This window comes from Betta splendens, chromosome 5, assembly GCF_900634795.4.
Source record: "Betta splendens chromosome 5, fBetSpl5.4, whole genome shotgun sequence".
NCBI lineage: Eukaryota > Metazoa > Chordata > Actinopteri > Anabantiformes > Osphronemidae > Betta > Betta splendens.
In genome coordinates, this window is record NC_040885.2 from 11,390,103 (window position 1) to 11,411,079 (window position 20,977).

Below are 20,977 nucleotides of genomic sequence, written 5' to 3' on the forward strand. Positions count from 1 at the left end.
CCTGAGGCCAGTTTACAGGCTTCTGCTTCTGAGTATTTAGCCACGACCACAAAGCTGCACACAGGAGCAGGAGTTTTTCATGAATGTGGAGCTGTTAAAACACAAGCTCAAAGCAAGCTTGTTTTTAGAACCAAAGGGCTAAAGAAAAGCTAGTTTAAAAAGTAAAGCTAATTAAATAAAAAATAATAATCACAGCTTTAGAGAAATAATGAGTGAGGTCTGTTTTGTAATTTCAGACGGGTCCAAATAAAGTATTGTTCAGCCTCCAGCCTTTACAATCGAGTGAAGGGTGACAGTTCCAGGATCATTCTGTGACGTCTAAAGGATTTAGCCAGAAGACGTGTAACTCGAGTGGCCAAACTGTGTCTGACCATCTGCACCTTCCTCACCCCCGCCATCATCGTGGCCTTCTCCGCCGGTCCGGCCAACGTCCTCCACGCTACAGTGATTATTGTGCCCCTCGTGTACAAGCAGCTGAGGCACCCTCTCAGCCACGCTCTGGTAGACGTGGCTGTGGCTGACCTGGGCACAGCCGTGACCGGAGGGATACTGTCTGTGGTGCACAATGCCCAGGGGTGCGTCTCCCTGGGAGGAGGAGGCCGCGGGATGGGGGGGTTTCACAGTGTCCTGATGCGGTGAGTGCAAAGTAGACGGTTTTGTATGTAAGTAAGGCATTTACCCTTTTCACCATATACAGCTATACATAATCCATTAACGTGTTATCATCTGTCTGCAGGCATCACAGCTACAGTCACTCTGACTGCAGAGAGGATGTTTGTAGTGTGCAAGCAGACAAGCTTCCAATAGAAGCATGCTGCTGGGGGGGGTTGCCTTGTCCTGCACGGGTTCCATTGTGTAATTTACCTCGCTTGTCTGGCCGAGGCTGCACCGGGTGAGCGTTTGAAACTGGATCCACTCGGGTGGTTTGCATGGATCCTCATTTTTTCTGTTTACAGGTGTCAAACATCATGCATATCTACTGTACCTTAGCAAAGAGGTACTGTACTGTGAAGTCAGTCTGAAGCACGCCTCCTTTGGTGCAGCAGCACCACCTAGTGTTAAACACATTCATTCATTTCAACACAGAAATGTGTTTATGTTTCAAAAATTACAAAAACTAGCTATTACTTACATTCGAAGTCAAATATCAATTCATAAATGATAAATAATAAACTAGAATAATTATAGTATATTTTTAGTAAAATTATAGTAAAAAGTATATCTCCGTAAACGTTATTGACATTTATTGCATCTGAAGGATGCATATCTGTATCTACTGTATCTACTGTATCTACTATATCTTTTCACATCCTGCATTGTGTGGGAGAGATCTGTGGGTGGAGGTCTGTGGAGGCTACAGCCACAACTACCATTACAAATGCTACAGTGGAACCAATGAATCCAGGACCACAGTGTACAGTAGTTTTGTTTTGAATATGCACAGATGTGGTTTAAACAGGAGAAGAGAAATACGTGAACAATTTAATTCAGCATAAGTTTATTCAATGATGATCAATAGAAAATAATATATCAGTATTGATTCAAATAAAGTCAAGGCCCAAAATAACATGAGAAATACAAAAAATGTATTGATACAAAACCTAGAGGATTATAGTAAAGCGTTTGCTACTAAGAGAAATGATGTTTACTGAATAAAACCATTAAGGAGCAAATATCAAGACTTTCAAGTAGAGAACATTACCATGGGTCTTTCCATACGTTTGTACATATTTTACATTATCTTCTATTTTAATACAGCTTTCAAAACATTAATAGTTGTAATAGCAATGATAATCATAACAATGTGAAGAAAACTTATAGAAACGTTCAAAACAACGTGTTTCTCTGTAAACTGATACTTTAGCGTTTCGTTTTTTTCTCCCTACCTGCGAACAGAGGAACAGTGCTCCTTAAAAATATTTTTTAATACGCTTTCATTCCCAGCATTGTAAGGTGAGGTGTTAATGACAAATAGATTCCACTAAACCATACACAGTCACAAAAAGTACAAAATTGTCTCACCTTAATACACAAATCTGTTTAGAAAAAGGAGAAACAGAAGCACTATACAGTTACTTGTGCAAAGACAAACAGCTATGTGCTAATATTTAAATACCATTGGTTTAGACTCAACCAAATCATTATTTTTCTTTTTTTCAGGAATCCTCCTGAATGAGGTAAAAGTAAGTTTTCTTTATCTTTAGTTGAAAACAACTTTTAAAAGTTTTTACAAAATAATGCATATCTTCAGTTTATCAGTACTGTAATTGCTACGAATAGTACAATGTGCCTGTTATGTGCATTGGTCCTTTTAGATGACGGTCGTCAGCAAAAGGACTAGAACACATTTTTTTTTTACTCACAAACAAGTCAAAGAGCCCTTTCAATGTGCACACAAAATGGAAAACCTACATTTTCGTGACAGTGTTCGGTTGAGTTAGAGTACAGTACGCACTCGCCAGCGAATCACACGCTCAAAACACATCACAAGTACTCTTCCCATCCTTGGTTCTCAGTCAGACTCTCTATGGTAATGCCTAAAAAAGCCCATTACAGTTTCTCTCAATCAATAAATGATTATTGATAAAACAAATATTTATGTATTCTGATATTTTTCAATGTTCCAACTTGCTCCTTTTCAATCATCCTGCCTCACTTTTCCATCCTGGTGTTATTAGTAAAGATGATTCAGGGTCCAGGGTCCATCATACTTATCTATCAGACTCCACCGTGGGACTGTATCAGACAGATACGTTTAGACAATGATATGTAGTCACTGTTGCCTATAGAGGTATACTATACTGTATGCAGGAACCAGGCTGAGAGAGAGGGGGAAGGGGAGGTTTAGTATTGCTTAACCTCTCTCCAGCATCCGGACCCCAGGACGCCCTCTGTCCTTTCACCTACACCACCGCAGGGTCCGAGCACTCGCACAAGCTGGAGGCTGCGATATGGCGAAGGTTGGGTTACCGACGTTTACTGGAGTCATTCCGACCAACAAAGAGCACTGCACGTCATGCAAAAGCCCAGCTATGAGAAGTATCAACATGTCCCTGTCATTACCATCTGCCAGCTTTCATCCTTCCAGCAGCAAAAAGGCATTTCAGTAGGGGACGACAAAACCTAGGTTTGACTCTGAAACCAACTAAAGAAGCAGCATTTTTAATGCATTATGCATTTAGAATTCTTGTGCATGCCCTGCACAAAATATGCAAACAAATAACATCAGTATAAAGCTTCACCACTGGATCCTCAAGGCGCATTCCTGAACACACCCCGAGGCTGCGCAGCCGCGTTTGGTTTGAACTAACACGTGTACGCCTTCGCTAAGAAGTCAACTCCATTTGCATATCCTGTGCAGTAATGTCGTCACACAAGCAGAACCTCTTAAATCGTTGTTAAAGGCAAAATAACAGATGCATTTTAGCAAAGGAAAAAAGGCAAACAAATATATTTTACCTAATAAAATAATGCAGGTCTGCTTTTATAGTATAACCGGAGTCACAAGAGTCCATATTGCTGATCTTTTAAACGATACATAATTACAAAATATAGAATATCTCTTTACAAAGTTTCTTTTGTTATATAATACAATTTACATCATATCAACTATGAAATATTAACCAGGCTATTCTAAAATTTAAAATAACCTGCCTGCTAGTGCATTTATCACAAATGCTTTTGTTGCTTCAAAAGTACATATCTCAAGTTGAATGATGCTCTAAGTAGGACAGTTAGTTCCTGCATAATCTGGTAACTCTACTGGTGCTTCCTCACCTCTCGACTCAGCTGTAGCGATCAACAAACACTCTGCTCTAACAACGAAGGGGTCGAGTTGCTCTAAAAGCTATGGAAGGAGATATGCCTTTCTATGCTTGCATTGAAAACTTGCATGATATGCCAAACCTTAATAAAGTGACTGAGGTAATGACATCGTACATCTGATTGTCATCACCCTTGGAGACACGCCCTGTTGGGTTTCTCACACCTTTGCCAATTGGTCCATCTTTCACTGGCAGCAATGTCCTCGTCTGTGATTGGCTGCGGACTGAACCCGTACGTCACCTCCAACCATAGCCTTGGACAGGTGAGTCCAGCCAGTGTCCTGGTGTCCTCGCTCCACTGGCAGGTGGCGAACAATTAAATAAACGGGCCGGTGTCTGTGTTCTTTATGCCTTTTCTCTTCACTATAAAAGGCACTTCTTTTGGTCAGAGCCAACAGATGCATTTGTTTTGTTAATTTCACTGATTGTAGTCTGACAGTGCTCTAATTTGCAGACTCCTCCAGCCGCTGCTATAAAGTCGTGATGCAGATCATCTCGTCTGCCAGGTCCTCCTCGTAACGAGCTCTGGGCTCCGCCTCTGGCTCCTCGTCGCTGTAGCTGGCTGCCGTGTCCTGCAGTTCATAGTCCCTGGGAGTCAGGAGGGGAAAGACGTTGACGCCGTTGATGCCCGGGGCCATTCCCCCGTTCAGCAGGTGGCTGGCTGCACTCTCCATCTCGTCTATCGTCATCTCGCACGCGTCCGCTATCTCGTGTTTTGTGGCCGCCACAAATTTGGGATCTTTTGCGTATCTCCCAAGTCCCTCTGATATCAAAACCTGCTCAAGAGAAGAAGAAGAAGATAAACACGTCACCTTGTGTTGCTTATCTTGGTTGCATTTTGGTTTGGCAGCAGTATAGCATCAAGTCATCCATTCACAGCATGTCTTTGAACTCACCGCCTCCACTAGGCTGGTGGCGCTGCCTCTCTTCTGGTGATACTGGCTGTAGTACTCAGGGGGCACCTGCAGGTGGATGGGCGAGTACGTCCTTTGGGAGAAGTCCGGGTCATCGGTGTACCAGGAGCTCTTGCGCACAGACACTTGGCTGCTAGTGGCGCTCTCTCTGTGCGGGTGGTCAACGCGTATGAGCGGGGTGTAGTACGGCGACTGGTCTTTACTGGCCGGGGTGGCGGGGGGAGTGGCCCAGGAGCGGGTGGAGCGGGTGGGAGAGAGGCGGTGGGCTCTGCTGGAGTCCAGGCCTGCTACGGCCATTACCTGGCAGAGCGGGAGGGAGAGCGGTTTGTGACAGCGCAATGCAAAAGCGAGCGCGTGATCCAACGGTGTGTGCCGGCATTACCTGATGCTGCATAAGGTGCAGTGGGAGAGCAGTGCGCTGATGTGGAAGCTCGTCCTGGCTACTTTGTCTGCGCAGACACTCAAAGTTGAAAGATGGCCTCCTGTGACCTGAGCGAGCCAGCAGCAGATCAACGTTAGCAGCGTGCACAGACTCACTCACTAAATGGTTTTGACACAGTTAAGGGTAAATGTTAGCAGATATGTAGACCAAGAGAGACCTTGAGGTGTGGCAGGAAGCAGTCGTCTCTTTGGTGACCGCCTGGAGTCGCCGTAGAGAGGCTGCTCGTCATCGTCATAGTAACTGTCAGGGTGATGGTAACCTTTAGGGGTCTCATACTCTGTGTCACTGTTCTGATACCTGTCAATGAATTGTTGGGGAACATGGTTTCACTATAACTCCACTGTTTAAATGTTGTGAGCACAGGTGGTGAGACCGTTATTCATAATACCTGTCCCCCGACAGCATGCTGTCGTCCTCGTAAAACTCCTCCCCACTGTAATACTCTCCAGAGAAGCGGTCCTCATCAACCTCCTCCTCTCTGCGAATGGTGGGGTGACGCCCGTCCCCTCCTCGTGACCTGAAGTAAAGTCAAGGCACAGGATCAGGGGGTGCGGCCTGCCGACGTGCAGTGGGGCTCCTTCTGGAGCAGGGAGATGCACTGCCATGCAGACGCAAGCCTCCAGGGGGCAGCGATGCAACTGACCACTCATTTTTAAGAAGCACAGTTAAACCAAGGCAACAGGCAGAAGTTACAAACTAAAGGGTTTTACTTTTTCATCAACACATCGCCTTTGACATCCTAAATAAATGACAGACCTCAGTCTGGCTCAGTACTGAGTGTAGGACCGTGAAACAGACCCAGACAAGCAGAGCGTTGTTATGTTTCAGCACATTTGTTTTTGGGGTCTTTTTCAAAGCAAGCACATCACTTTAACATGCATAAAGCAGGGCTACTCTCAGCAATATGCTGGCCACTCACGTTGATGCTATGTCTCACGTTACATTATAGCGCAGACACAAATGTGCCATTAACTTTACTGTATAACCTGGCTAATCACACATAGCTCAGCATATAGCACACTGCACAAGGACTGGGCAAGGATGCAACCATTCACCGTTCCAAAACAGAAAAGAAATTGACATTGAACAAAACAACGTCCTTTATTTGCCGGAGCCAAACCTAGAAGGACAACATACCTAACATAGGTCTCATAGTAGCGCCTTCTGTCCAAGAAAGCAGAGGGATGGTCGAGAGAAAGCAGTTTGGTTAGGAAGGAGAAAGGCAGAAGGAGAGAACACAGAGAAAAGGGTGGAGAAAGAATGGCGTATATATATATCATACAGTATATGAAACATATACAGCAATCTCATATATACTGTAGGCAGGAGGAGGTGAGAATGTAATGGCCAATGTAATCTCCACTCCAGTATTGGTTGACAATATCATTTTAGCCTCCATATGATGAGAAACAAGCCAAAAGTCATTTGTCTTTGTTAAAGTGAAATCATCTCCCAAACTGGAGTAGCCGACTAATACTACAGCTGAGCACATGTACAGTAAAGCAACCGTCAGTAGGAGCAGAGACTCGTAATCCACTATGGAATGAAGGGTGTATAGTAAAGGCTTGTGAAATGGGAAGATGCGATAAGACGCTGAATCCTGCCAGTGGGAGAATACGTATGGAGGAGATAATGCCCTTAGATTCTACGGTGGCAGCAAGCACTGATTGCACAGAAGCTAATCCTGCAGTGGCTCCTCAGCTCTTCCGTGTCAATTCTCTGATTTTGTAGCTACATTCACAGAGTTCACATATATTTCTGAACTGAATACATTCAGACCAAGATCTGCAAAGAACAAAGGAATGACGCAGTCTCGCGATTAGTAACGTTAGTGTTATGTCCTTGAGTGTTTGAGTGCTTTACTAAGATGATGAAGAGCAGGTTTGGTTTACGTTTATTGGGTTGCATGTAATTGATAAATTATAAATTATAACACTCAACAGAGTGTTATACCGAGACTGAAGCGTGTGCAGTGTACAGTGTGTGGATACCTTTGACCCTGAGGTGTGCGCGGCTTGTCGTACTCGTAGTAGGAGCCGCGCAGGCCCGGGTAGCCGTTGGGGGGGGCGTGCTCGTAGTAGCGGTGGTGTCCTCCGTTGGGCAGACTGGATGCGTTGGCGTTGTTGAGGTTGATGTTGGTGGACTTGGGGGACTTGCCGTAGGAGTTGTGGTGCCGGTGGTGGTGGTGGTGGTGGTGGTGATGGTGGTGGTTGGGGTGGGACATGGCGTTGGCGCGTGACAGCCGCCCCACTGGCTGCTCCATGTGGGCGTAGTGGGGAGGGGGCTGCACCTGCAGGGGGCGCTGGGTGGCGTTGGTCTGGTGGCCGTTGGACCGCCGGTGGCCGCCGTTCATCAGGTGATTCCCGAACAGTCCGCCGTTGCGCTGCGGAGGAACGCCCAGAGTAAAACCACTATGGCTCCCAGCACTTACACACTAACACAGAGGATTGATGTTAAGTCTGCGAGTTGATCTCATTAGAAATTAAATGTGCAAAAATAAGTTAAGAAGCTGCTTTTATGGCACATGACATGAGCAAAATGAATGTGGTCTTTATAGATTGTTGGAACTGAAATGGTCAAAAAAGTAAAATAAACCAAATGAACAAAAAAGATAAATATTGTAGCAATATAATGCAAAGGCTCTAGTACAGACTCAAGTGGTTTCTCTTCACTCTTATAATTTACTGTGTAAAATCATTCGTTGGCAACAATATTTTAATTCTAGTCAGGTAAAATTAAAACAGATTACCCTATAAATTTCCTCGTCTTCCTCAGGAATAAAGTCTACTAGTTCGTCATCCTGCAGGTCACATGATATCGCTCGGCGAATTTCAGGCCCAATATCATGCAGCGTGCGGAGGCCAGCCTGTAACCATGACAACAAGAGGGCTAAGCACCGCAGCTGGGACCTGGGTCCTACAACTCACAGTGTGAAAAGGGACATGGAGCAGGCACAACCGTCACACACACACACACACACACACACACACACACACACACACACACACACACACACACACACACACACACACACACACACACACACACACACACACACACACACACACACACACACACACACACACACCTGTGCACCTGACACTTAGCAGCACTGACAGACTGTGAGGGATGGGAACGCACACACAGACAAATGTGCTCTCTTGATGCAACCTGCTGTGACGAGTCCTTACACCTGTGCTTCCTCTCTCATATGATACTGGCTCCTTATTTTTCTTTCTTCTCTCTCCTTTAGTGAGTTTAGACCAGTACTGAACATTCACAAACATGTTATTGTAATTGAACTAAAAGCAGGTCATGGTCACCGTCAGTGATATATGTTGTCCCATTGCAGCCATATATCGTCTGTGAGGTAACGGAAACGACGTGAATGGATGCGTGAACCGTGACGCACAGAGCACACGTGAAATGCTGGCTGAAGATGGAGACACATGCTTAACATCAACATACAATGCGACATTTGCAGACTCAGACACATATAAGTTCCCACCAGACGCATTTTTAACAGTTTCATACTGTAGAGCAAGAGCGTGAACGTCCTGCTGGGTCATAAATCATAACATTAGCACATCGGATGGTTTCTGAATGAAATGCACAGAGACACGTTTTGCAGACTTCACAACATTCTCTCGCTCCCCTGTCGAAAAGTGACACAACACGCAGTCTGAAGGGTTCGCTCGAATTGCGTGGGACTCACCTGCAAAGCGATTGCCGTGTTGTTCTGGGAGGGGTGAGCACCCACCAGGCCTTCCTCTTTACGTTTCTTGAATTTCCTAAAGTAGTCCTGTATCAGGAAGGTGGCATAGAACTTCCCCACGGTTACCTCATCATCTGAGTGAACAGACCACACAAATGCTTCCTGTGTCAGCAGGTCACTACACACAGTAGCCCTGAGGAAGAGGAGAGACTCCTCTCTTCCCTCCAACTTTCTCCACACAATACGGAGGAAAGTCAGGCGTTGGTTCAACCCACAACATGTACATGTATCTGGATGGTGCACATATTATAGCTCGGCCTGAGTAATCTTCATTTCAGAAATTCTCAAGTTGCGTGTGTTTGTACGTCTAAAGCTGAAAATCTTTGGATGAGCCCAACGAGACTCTTAAACTGTGTGTTTTTACTGGAAACTACATATGAGAATATGATTATTTTCTACTTCAGCACATGCAAGCAAGCAGATCTATGCGTCATACAGTAAATATATAGTCAGTTTGTTCGAGTACGTGTCCCTGGCTGTGTTCATGTATGCTTTATGCTACGGAAGGAATACTGTATGTACCTGTATTTTCCCCATATTATACAGCATTTAGAGATTTCAGAGAGTTTGCAGGAGAGAGTGAGAATCATTCTGAAGCAGGGGTCTGAATCACTTTGAACAAGCACGCTGGGGACAGAGATCGGAGAGAGAGGCAACACTAGTTCCATGCCACCACCCTAAAACAGAACTGCTTCAGAATATTCTGAAGTGCTTCAGAGTTTTGGACTCATATTATGAATGTGTGGAGAGAATAGGCTGTGAAAGCTCGGAGCCACGAGCGGAGGACAGAGATTGAGACAGGAGAAAGAGAAAGCGAAGGAGACAGCGGAGACAGAGAGCGAGGGAAAGCCAGAGAGACATAAGTGAGAATGACAGAACATGCGTTTGCACAGTGGTCTACGAGGCCATGCAAGCCCAAAGCCCAGCAGACAGTCAGAGGCCTCCATCGGGGTCCGGGACAGGAGGGAGACACATAGATCAGAGACACACTGCTGAGAGGGCAACCAGGACAAGGTGAGCAGAGCACAAACAGCACGATGCAGCTTCACTCTGTGTGTGTGTGTGTGTGTGTGAGAATCTGCGCGTGTGACCAAGTTTCATTTAAGGACGCAGCAGCGAGAGAGCTCCTTGTAATTTCCTGTAAACAGTATGTGGGCAGCATACGGTGTGTGTACGTGTGAGTCTGTGCAGGCTGCTTTAGCTTGGCGCGCGTGTCACACGATAACAGAAGGACTGGGAGGTGGATGTGATTTCATTGACAGACACGGGTCGGTTCCACTAACCACCAGCAGGGGGCACCACTTGGTCCAGCAGCTTCATGCTGGTTCTTTTCCAGATTTTCTTGATGACGGCCCGCAGCTCTTCGTTGGCCTGCTCTAGATTACCTGCACCGCAGGCAAAGCGGTTAGAACCCAGCACAGCATCTCAGGGCACAAGCCTGTGATTGCCTGTCGTTCGGCTCGTACCTTCGGTTTTGATCTTCAGAGCCGTCCGCACCAGTGCAAACAGCGTGGCGTTAAACATAACTGTGCCATCGCTGTTCAGAGGCATGTTCATGGCCACCAGCCTCTGAGGGGAGAGAGCAGACAGATTTGTCCAGATCAGTGCTTCGGTGAGACCTCGGCACGTCTGATAATAGAGCGAAGGAGGCAAAATAAACCTTGCACGCCACTCTGTGAGGACACAGTTTGCCAAAGCCGAGAGGAGGCTGAATACGACGGAGGAGCGTTACCACATCCAGATGTTTAATCCTGCCTCTGTGTGAAGCCAAGGAGAAGTCATTGAGGGAGAGAGGCCAATTATAAGACCAGGAATGTGAGGCGCTGCTGAGCCAGGCGACAGAGCACATACTTGGCCTCGGGGTCGTACTCCGACCAAATCCTCTTGAACTCATCCAGGTGGTGAGGACCCAGAATGGACCAGTCACGCGTCAAGTAGTCAAAGTTGTCCATGATGACGGCCACAAACAAGTTGATGATCTGGAAAGGCACAAGAACATGTTTTTTTTTCTACACGTGCACAGCAACTGTAGCACTGCGTCACGCTGTGCTTCACATCTAGACACCCACAGTGTGCTTTGCAAACTATCCATCAAGATCACGCAGAACCTTACAGTATAATATGTATGTTGGATGGATGCTAGAGACAAATTGCTGAGGCGTTTGAGTCGTGAATGACAAATTGCAGACCTCATGTAGTAAATATGAGAAACTGTAGATAATAATACTGAGCAAAGTAGAAAGTAAGGGAAGTCATGGAGTTACCAAGAAGGCGCAGAGCATGTAGAACGTGATGAAGTAAACTATGGCAAATCCACTTCCACATGTCATCTCATCCATGGGGTTGGAGCTGGAGGAGTTGGAGTTGGTGTTGGAGTCGGATTCTGGGTCACACAGTTTCCCCGGCATGCAGGCCAGCATGATCTCCTGCCAGGCCTCTCCGGTGGCGCACCTGGTGGATAATCAGACGCAAATAAATCTCCCATTGGAAACGTCCATTAAACAGCGAACGGCGCCTCGGCACACACCTGAAGAGGAGCAGCACGGCCTGAGGGAAGGTCTGGAAGTTGTTGTTCCTGTTGATTTGCGTGCCGTCCACCATGGCAATCTTTCCAAACACCTGAAGCAAAATGTTATCTCCGTGAATGCACGTTCATGAAGCAGGATAACACAGTCGGACACAAGGTTTGCGCTCCCGACCTGCATGCCAATGACGGCGTAGATGAAGAACAGCATGGCTATCAGAAGAGCAACATATGGCAGAGCCTTCAGGCAGAGGAGAGAAAGAGACACATTAAAGCAAGAGTTCCGTGTTCAGCAAACGATGAACCCATTTCCACGACTCCTCACCTGGAAGGATTTGATAAAAGTCCAGAGAAGGGTGCGGATGCCCTCCCCCCTGCTGAGAAGCTTGACCAGCCGCATGACTCGGAACAGGCGGAAGAAGGTGATGGAGATGCGAGCGCTGTCCTCCGTGTTCTGTGGAGACACAGCTCGGAGTCAGCGGGGGACGGGAGAACAGCGCTTGGTGGTGAACAAGGAGAACCTGTCTGCGCTTTGTGAGGCCGCAGCACCAGATACATATGGGCTGGAAAGATGCACTGCGAGTGGTCATCCAATCCCAGTTGTGCATTCGCTTTGTGGAAGTAACGATCTAATTAGGATCCAATCGCAGCACATATATCAGTAGAATAGTCATTTGAATCAAATGGAGACGAGCAGTGCAGCTGCAGCTGATATGTTTCTGTGATTCTGCATCCAAAGCACTGCCAGGACCCCCGTCACTGTACAGACCTACAGGGAAGGAAGCAAGGAGGCAGGCATGCTGGAGAAAACCTTGCCATACTTGACAGGACACGTCTGCACAAGCATGGCACCCTCAGTCCAGAGTCACTGCATGCGGAGTCACAGTGGGACCAACCCCAACGGGTCAGCCGGGAGGTTGCCAGGTCAGAGCTGGGTGACCTGATCCCAGGGCTCATCCACCGCCCGCCGCACCACGCGGCGGTGGTGGCGGAGACCGTGTAGCGGTGTCAACAGTACAAACGTGAGGAGCGGCCGAGGACCGCTCCCACCTAACGGGACACGCGGCGTCACGTTTGGGCGACACACTCTCCTTAGGAATAACTCCAAACGTTCAGGAAAACGGAAAGCAGATTTAGGCAAATGAACAGAGAAAACAAAGGAAGGGAAAACAGGAATGGAATCTTACTATGACAATATAAAGTAAAAAAAAAAAAAGCAACAGATCAGAAAAAAGGTGTAGAAGACAACAGATAAAACCAAACCAAGAGTTACAATCTAAACATGGCATGGCCCTGACAGGGGGAGGGGGGTGGGGGTGGAGCATCTTACCCCCATCTCATCCACCTGAGGAGTCTCCGTCGGCTTTAAAATCAAAGACCTGTATTAATGACTTGTACAGAGTCTGCAGGTCTCACACACACTGGGTCAGTATCACACAACGCCAGTAGAGGTCAGTGAGGACACAGACAGGACAGGGTCACTACTCCTCTCTACCACAGGGAGGGACAGACATGTATGGACACACTACTGCACAGGCATCACCCTCTATTGACGCTCAACGGAACCACAGACATCATCTTAACACAACAACAGGTTTACAGCTTCACATTCCTACGTGGGAATTAGTTGGTGCATGTCAGACTAACAGGCAACATGACATGAACTTAAGTGCTACGTGACGTGACAACTTTATCGCTCCCCCGGTGTAATGGTCAGAACCGATGGGATTAAAGGGGTTGTATGGCTTTGTGTGCCTTTGGCAGGTTTAATGAGACATTAAGTTAAACGACCGACAGGAGAAACCTTATAAAATCACTTCATAAAATAAGCACTGTGCTACTGCTACAGTGTCTCAAGTGCTGCTGTTTTTCATCACAGGATTAAAATTCAAGGAAACACAAACATATGACAGGAAATGTATGATAAATGTGACAAATTATTAGTGGCATCCATCATGTGATTAGATTATGTCTATGGTGCTAGTCCTTCTAGTAATTATATTTATAGTGTCTGAAATGACAATATTGACCAAACAATGAGAGATATGAAGATATTAACTCAATCTATTCCATCATAGTTGCCAACTCATTTCTGCCCCATTCATTTTATGTGCAATTTATGTCAATAATAGGAAAACACAGGCTATCAGGCATCTCCAGAGAACGCGTGTGTGCAGAGAACCTCTGCGGTGCGGTTAGATCGGACCTGTGTAATGAGAATGGGACTTCACGGCAAAACAAAGAGCTTAACTCAACTGAAGAGAAGATCCTCCAGACACATATGGCTTCATTCAAATCCATCAGCACAAAACAATCGTCCATATGAGGTGCAGGATGAGCAGAAATGATGACATGTAGAATTAGCCTGAGGAGGTTCTTTTGGTAATCCTGGCCACAGCATTGATGGAGCATGCGTTCAGCATTGCCACGCTGCTGGGGAAGCACTGCACGCACACGCAAGACACTTGGATGATTTGGAGCCATCGGTCAACTCATAGCAAATGCAGCAACGCATGCATGTCTGTGGTGCCCTGCAACAAAAGGGCCATAGCAGGGCGCTCTCACAGCTCGGTGCAGAAAGAAGTCAATGGAGGAAAACGGGGGACAGAAGGACAGAGGGGGAAAGAGAGCGGTCCGGTTCTGGGTCAGAAGAGACACCAGACAGATGGACTCGGACTGAGCTGGGAGCAAGAGGAGGCAGAGAGAGGTTTATTGGAGGAATTGTTCATGCACCTGACTGGAGTCTACACACCTGCGCTACACATGAGCTCCATTCTGAGCTTTAAGAGCTCACTACAGGAAGACAGAACAAAACACAGACAATCACTCACAGAGGCACAAACACAAGATCAACAAAGAACCTCAGACTCAGCTGCTTTAAACCAGCACCGGTGTAACTGTACAGTCATTTATTTACTGTGCTCTGATCCTCACAGCTCTTCTTTAGGTTGATTACTTTAGTCCAACTGTTTTTATCCAGGACACTACACACTTCATCTCTTCCTCAATATGTTACATCACACCAGCTATAGATAAAGCTCCAGTGGCCAGTTAAGGTCAAATATTTTTGTTAATTTATTTAATTTATTGCTGATTTGAGTTTCCCATAATTCCTATTAATCCTGTTCTGAAGGTGTAGGATGGACATGTCAAGCTCTGAGCTCCAGGGCCATTCTGTGTGGAGGTGAGGCAAGAGAGAAATGTCACACTTCACAAGGCTCAATGGACACGACTGACCGTGGGAGGAGGGGTCGGCTCGCCAAGCGCGATCTGCGAGAGGTGTGACAGGATGGATTACGTTAGGAAAACCGACGCTTCCAAACATGCATTTGGAAAAGTCACATGACAAACCTGCAAAAAAATGACTGCAAAAACTCAAAAGTGGAATGGACGACAAACAAGCAGCAACAATCCGATGAATTTGAAGTAAATCCAACAAAGGTCAGTTATTACATGTGATCCAAAGGAACAGTTTAAAAGCTAATCTTGTTACTTTGCAGCATGAACAGGTAATAACCATGCAATGAAAACTACAGGCTGATGTGAGGGATGGATGAAAGGTGTCTCACAAGAACCAGTACGAAAGCTCTTGTGAAATCCAACATTCCCAACACACACACACACACACACACACACACACACACACACACACACACACACACACACACACACACACACACACACACACACACACACACACACACACACACACACACACACCCCGCACCCTAAAGTATGTACAGGATATACAAAACATGCATAACAAGAAATGACCCAAACAAACTCTTTAAAAGGATTTAAACAAAGTTAGTACTTGTTTACACACTCATGCAAACACACATTTTAAAACACAAACTGAGAACATGAAGTCGAACTCCAGAAAAAAACAGCACTGCAGCTCAGACATGGGAGCACTCAGGAGAGGGGAAGGTCGGTGGAGTTGTGAGTCTCGTACGCTGCACCTCCAGCACAACGAGCAGCGTTGTTACTGAACTACAGGGAGGTTTGGGTTCTCGGCATCTGGTGTCTGTGTGTATCTTTCAAATTACAAATCTGTGGCGTTACTGTTTATCAGCGGCACAGATTTCATTTTTGGTGATTTTTGTGCAGAGCATCTAAGCACGATTATAAACAGTTAAGCCTTCGATACTTTTAAATCAATACTATATAAGAGTTTAAATTAAAATTAACCAAAGGACATCCATCGCACTGTCAAGGGGTCCCAAAGATAAAGTTGTAGAAAAAAACCAACAGGTTACACACAAACAGAAGTTTCATTAATTGCAATACTTGCCTCTACAAGTTTCTATGGGAACAAAATGAACAAGAGAAAGAATTAAGCAACCACATGTATTACCCTGGTCTGAACCAAATACATCATCAGAAAAGCGAGTTGACTTGGGTTCTGGACACATACAGTATTGTCACGGTAATAATTGACATGTTCATCAGACAAAGCACTGCAACCGAAACGGCAGTACAACATGTAGGAAAAGGAAATGTTATTTGATTAGCTCAGTGCAAATGTGGCTCCAACATGAAGATTAGACAGTAATTAAAGTCAAACTGAAGCTTAAGTGAGAAAGCCATTTATGTCTTACAATCAGCCAATGAAGATGCAGGGTTTACTGTATGTACTTGTTGACAGTTGCTTAGTTAATCAGATTTTACGTTGATTACTACAACTGAATCACTTTAGGATCAATAAGAGCGAGTCACATAAGCTCAAATTGACACGGACTCTGCTTTCCTGTAAGGCTTCAGTTTAACTTAGAAAGTGGGAAAAAAGGAGTACTTACATTAACTTCAGTAATAGCAATATCGACGACGCTACCGACAACAATTAAGGCATCAAAAGTGTTCCAAGCATCAGCGAAATAGTGCTGTTCGGGCATGGAGGGGAAAGATGGGAATGAAAGAAAGAGATCGGGACAGGAAGAAGAAGAAGACGGGTGGAGGTGAAGGTTCATGAAAGGGCAGGGTCATGGGAGGGCGAGGAGAGACAAAAAGCAGTAAAAGAGTTAAGAAAGATCAGATAAAGGTGGGAAATCTGAGTTCTGCTATGGAAACCGGCAGCCGAGGTGGTCCGAACAGTGGAGAGGTCACACAGCAGCGAAAGCAGCCGGAGCTGCGTTTACTTACATCAATCTCACTGAGGACAATATCTACTATGCTGCCAATCACAACCAGGGCGTCGAACACATTCCAGGCATCCCCAAAATAGCCCTGTGTGAGGTGGAGCGAGTGGAGGACGAGGTGCGCAGGAGGTCAGCAACAAAACAGAGCCTTTACTCTCAAACTGTCACCCTCTTGTTCAAGTAAAACACACGCTGAGGGGCTGGTGATTACAGCGCACAGCCTGATCGCACTGCACACCGATCTGACATCAACAATAATACAGTGCATGCATAACCACACGGCTAATTTGACGAGCCCATAAATGATCAGCACTGCACCACACGATCTGTGTCTTACTAGCATCCGCTTCTTCTTCTCAACGCAGAGCTGTTAGCACGGTGGCCGGAAAACGGAAAAACACGCACTCACTCTTTGTTTAAACATTAACACACAGTAGATTGGTTCCCTACAGAATAAAACCTACAGTAGAGTTAAATGAGATGATTGATAGTAGTGTCACAGCAACAACAAATGTGACAGATATGATGTATGGTGGCAAATACGTTATACAGCGTGTGAGCGAGGACTCACCCTGGGCTTGAACGCAATGAGTTTGAGAACCATTTCCACAGTGAAAACAGCCGTGAAGACCATATTGAGGATGTCCATCACATAATTAAAGGTGGCTGACTGGCCGTAGTGCTGCAGGAGGAAAAAGAACTGAACATCTAATAATGCCAAAATAAAATCAAGCAAAGGAACGCTGGAAATCTAAGAGATTGTGCGTATAAACCATTTGCAGTTTATCTCAGTTCCATGATTAATGTGATTTTGGGCCACTCGAGGGCGCCAGAATACTACATGATACAGTATGTACATTAAAATACATAAATACTGAAGTTATGACGCAATAGTACCGATGGCAGCTAATTAAAACCCTCTTGATGGGATGCCCCTGATTCCTTACCTGAACTGCCAGGCAGAGCGTGTTGAGCATGATGAGCACAAACATGATGTACTCAAAGCCCGTGGAGTTGACCACGTACCAGAACTTGTACTGGTACGGGTTCTTGGGGATGTACCTCCTCAGCGGACGCGCCTTAAGCGCGTACTCCACGCACTGACGCTGCACAGAAACATCCAGCGGGTTAAAATCAGCTGCAGATCACACTTCCTGCTCGTGTCTTAGTCAACATGTCATTGTTTGTGAGTTACACTATAATAATTCATTTCAGGCTGGACATTAACAACAACAGCTAGTAACTGTTGTTTTGATGCCTGCTGCCTTTCTCCACACATTAAATTAAGGAGTTCAGTCAAATATGGTTAAATCTGAATATGGAAAATACATTTCTGTATGAATATATCAAAATATATCTATGCATATTTTGTATTTTGCATAAAGCACAGTCAGAATAGATTAAGTTGTGACCAAGACATTTCCACAAGCCTCCCTGTTGAGACTCTGACCTGGTTCTTGTCCAGTTCACAGTTTTTGTACTCCTTCTCTCCTTGTTCCTGAAATGTGACGATCACAAAACCTACGAAGATGTTCATCATGAAGAAAGCGATGATGATGATGTAGATGATGAAGAAGATGGAGATCTCCACGCGGTAGTTGTATATGGGGCCGAGGTTTTCCCGGTTCGAGTCGATGGCCTTGTACAGCAACCTAAGAGGAGAAAAAACCCTATGACGCTGCCACAGGTGCTTCAGATACAGACGCCATCAGTGTGCGGCACCGACAAACTTTTCAACTTAAAGCTTGAGCTTTAAAGGTCGGAGTCTTACGCAGGCCAGCCTTCAAACGTGGACACGGTGAACAGAGCCATCATGGCCATGAGGACGTTGTCGAAGTTGAAGTCGCTGTTGTGCCACAAGCGCTTGTGGATGGTTGGTTGGTTCACGTCTCCATCCTTGTACACTATGTAGGTGCCCCTGTGAAAAAATGCATGGTGCTTAGAGGCTGAGTGGAAACCAGGCACGGTGCTGTAACAGCTGCAGAAGAATCAACTACGTTCAACTAACTTGCACTCCTCTGGGCTGGACTTCGCTTCGTCTGTGCAGCGATAAAACTTCCCCTGAGTAGAAAGAACAAGCAGCTCCTTATTAGCGCTGATTATTTAATCGACTTAATCACTACACTTGTGTAGTGCATCGTGTGCTGTGACCATGTGTGGGGCTGACCTTGAAAAGCTGCACCCCTATGCAGGCAAACATGAACTGGAGCAGGGTGGTGACGATCATGATGTTGCCGATGGTTCTGATGGCCACGAACACACACTGCACCACGTGCTGCAAGACAGAGGAACAAACAGTTTGTTAAATGGACACTGAATAAAACACAAGTCTGTTCATCATTTGTGTCATAAACAGACATTGATTTGTATCAGCTGTTTTTAGATGAGGTTTCACCTTCAGGCCTTTGGCTCTGTTGATGGCCCTCAGAGGTCGAAGAACGCGAAGAACCCTAAGGATCTTCACCACTGAGATGGCTGAGGACCTGAACAGGTAAAATAAAGTTAAATATATTGAATATAAAGGCTCCATGTGTTTTGGAAAACAATACTACGGCCTGTTCTCTGCTTCTAGAGTCATCTAGTAAATTAGTAGAGGCCCAGCACTTAGCAGACCTGCAGGTTTCAGTTAGATGTTAATTCAGAGCTACTATATTTGGCTGAAAAGGGCTAAAAGTGCACGGCCTCTGTTCAAACTCACTGAATGCCAAAGGACACGAGGGACACTCCCACCACAAGCAAGTCCAGGAGGTTGAAGTAATTCCTACAGAAAGCTCCTTTGTGGAGAAACGCTCCGTACGTTGTCATCTGAGGAGAGAGGAGAGGACGTCAGAGGAGCCGCCGACACACAGGAATGCTGAGCAACACTCCATAATTCAGGCACACATACAGTAATAGCTCCAATCAGCTTAAACAGGAGAATCATATTCTCTCTCTACCTCGTAGTAAAACACACACGCGCACACGTCTCCACACTCTTGTAGATCACGCTGATTCAGGGTGGCGAGCTCAGAGCAGTGAAACGGGAGGCTAAATCTACCGTCGCCACCCCCACGGCCCTTAACTACATGAATGTAGTAGTAAGTCATTTATTTCACAATCTACTATGGGCTGAGGCAAGAAAACATGCATTTTGTTGCCGTGATGTCTGGGATATTTTTTTTACCTGCAAGAGCTCTGGTTATAGCGATTGGAAAGTAGAAATGTCCTTACTGTCACATTCATGTGGACCGTTGTCTTAAAGCACATTCCATTATGTTCTTTAACAATTCAGAATTAAAGGGAAGCAGCTCCCAATTAAAACTTCAGAGTCGAGCAGGCAAAGAAGAAAAACCAGCCAAAATTGACTCTTCGTCAAATAATAAAAGTAAAGGATTAATCCTCTGAGTGCATGTAAATGTGGAGTCCTGCAGGGAGACCGACGTAGCAGAGCGCTAACCGTGAGCGGCACAGACTTTAGAGCCAAACAGCAGCGGGTTCACGTTCAATTTGCTGCAGGGACGACTCCACATTTCAATGCGCTCAGCCGGGGAAAGCAGACTGAACCATGCTCGGCAGGAACATGGTTGGTTTTGCCCCCTCTTTTATGGGTATCTGGAGAGCAGTCAGTACGAGAGGCATGGAATTAGCCGTGAATGGAGTTGACTTTACGTCTTTGAGCGCCTCCCTAAAAAACACGACCTCAAGCTCAACTTCAGCCAGCGCCACTACAATGCTGTTGCATCGCACGGAGGGTTGCATCGCGTGTTACATATCTGCATCATCAAAGTGGTATCAGCAATGACTGCCCCAATGACGTGACACCCATGTGAGTAAAATGTAATGTTGATGTAATGTTTCCTTCCCCCAACAGGAGTTTTTTGTTTACCGCACTTAGAGCAAATTGAGTGTTTGCGACAGTGTGTGCAGAGCAGGAAGTCCAATTTGTATTTTGTTTTCTTTTTAAAAGAGGTGCCATTAAGAAAAAAAGTAAATAAGAGAAAGGAAACAAACAAGCCAGGTTGTACTGAGTGGCAGGTGACACACAAGGAGAGAATGCAGCAAGACTCTCGTTGTCATTTAAGGGGTTACCTTCAACACGATCTCAAATGTAAACATACTAGTGAAGACATAATCTGCATAGCCTAGGACCTGGAAGGCAACAAGATGTTTGGAATGTTATTGGGGTGTGGTTAGTCACAGCACGGACAGGGGACACAGGTCATTTACCTTCAAAACGATCTCAACAGTAAAGATAGCCGTGAAAGCATAGTCAAAGTAACCAAGTATCTGCAAAAAGCAACGTAGATGTTTAACAAAGACAGTTCATTGTGCAGCTCTAAACATCATTAAATATAGCAAACAATGGAAGAATATTATCTGA

General features: G+C 45.6%; 1 protein-coding gene across 12 annotated transcripts in view; it reads right to left on the bottom strand.

Moving 5' to 3' along the window:
• Window positions 1-1,481: 1,481 nt before the first annotated feature.
• Window positions 1,482-20,977, bottom strand: part of cacna1da (calcium channel, voltage-dependent, L type, alpha 1D subunit, a) — a 40,970-nt gene continuing 21,474 nt past the window's right edge. For 2 of the 12 annotated variants that reach the window (XM_055508883.1, XM_029149973.2), the window contains 29 exons: window positions 20,824-20,883; window positions 20,686-20,745; window positions 19,316-19,422; window positions 19,013-19,100; window positions 18,785-18,892; window positions 18,626-18,678; window positions 18,389-18,535; window positions 18,068-18,269; window positions 17,565-17,723; window positions 17,189-17,299; window positions 16,279-16,362; window positions 12,810-12,842; window positions 11,805-11,933; window positions 11,655-11,720; window positions 11,483-11,574; window positions 11,220-11,406; window positions 10,807-10,934; window positions 10,616-10,712; window positions 10,422-10,524; window positions 10,239-10,340; window positions 8,896-9,029; window positions 7,930-8,046; window positions 7,172-7,563; window positions 6,318-6,344; window positions 5,569-5,697; window positions 5,338-5,477; window positions 5,121-5,227; window positions 4,721-5,038; window positions 1,482-4,600 (listed from right to left, as the gene is read on the bottom strand). In XM_055508883.1, the coding sequence (XP_055364858.1) occupies window positions 4,295-4,600; window positions 4,721-5,038; window positions 5,121-5,227; window positions 5,338-5,477; window positions 5,569-5,697; window positions 6,318-6,344; window positions 7,172-7,563; window positions 7,930-8,046; window positions 8,896-9,029; window positions 10,239-10,340; window positions 10,422-10,524; window positions 10,616-10,712; window positions 10,807-10,934; window positions 11,220-11,406; window positions 11,483-11,574; window positions 11,655-11,720; window positions 11,805-11,933; window positions 12,810-12,842; window positions 16,279-16,362; window positions 17,189-17,299; window positions 17,565-17,723; window positions 18,068-18,269; window positions 18,389-18,535; window positions 18,626-18,678; window positions 18,785-18,892; window positions 19,013-19,100; window positions 19,316-19,422; window positions 20,686-20,745; window positions 20,824-20,883 (3,786 nt within the window). In that variant the 3' untranslated portion in view covers window positions 1,482-4,294. The remainder of the gene's footprint in view (window positions 4,601-4,720; window positions 5,039-5,120; window positions 5,228-5,337; window positions 5,478-5,568; window positions 5,698-6,317; window positions 6,345-7,171; window positions 7,564-7,929; window positions 8,047-8,895; window positions 9,030-10,238; window positions 10,341-10,421; window positions 10,525-10,615; window positions 10,713-10,806; window positions 10,935-11,219; window positions 11,407-11,482; window positions 11,575-11,654; window positions 11,721-11,804; window positions 11,934-12,809; window positions 12,843-16,278; window positions 16,363-17,188; window positions 17,300-17,564; window positions 17,724-18,067; window positions 18,270-18,388; window positions 18,536-18,625; window positions 18,679-18,784; window positions 18,893-19,012; window positions 19,101-19,315; window positions 19,423-20,685; window positions 20,746-20,823; window positions 20,884-20,977) is intronic. The other 10 variants (XM_029149982.2, XM_029149978.2, XM_055508882.1 and 7 more) reach the window with 6 other exon arrangements.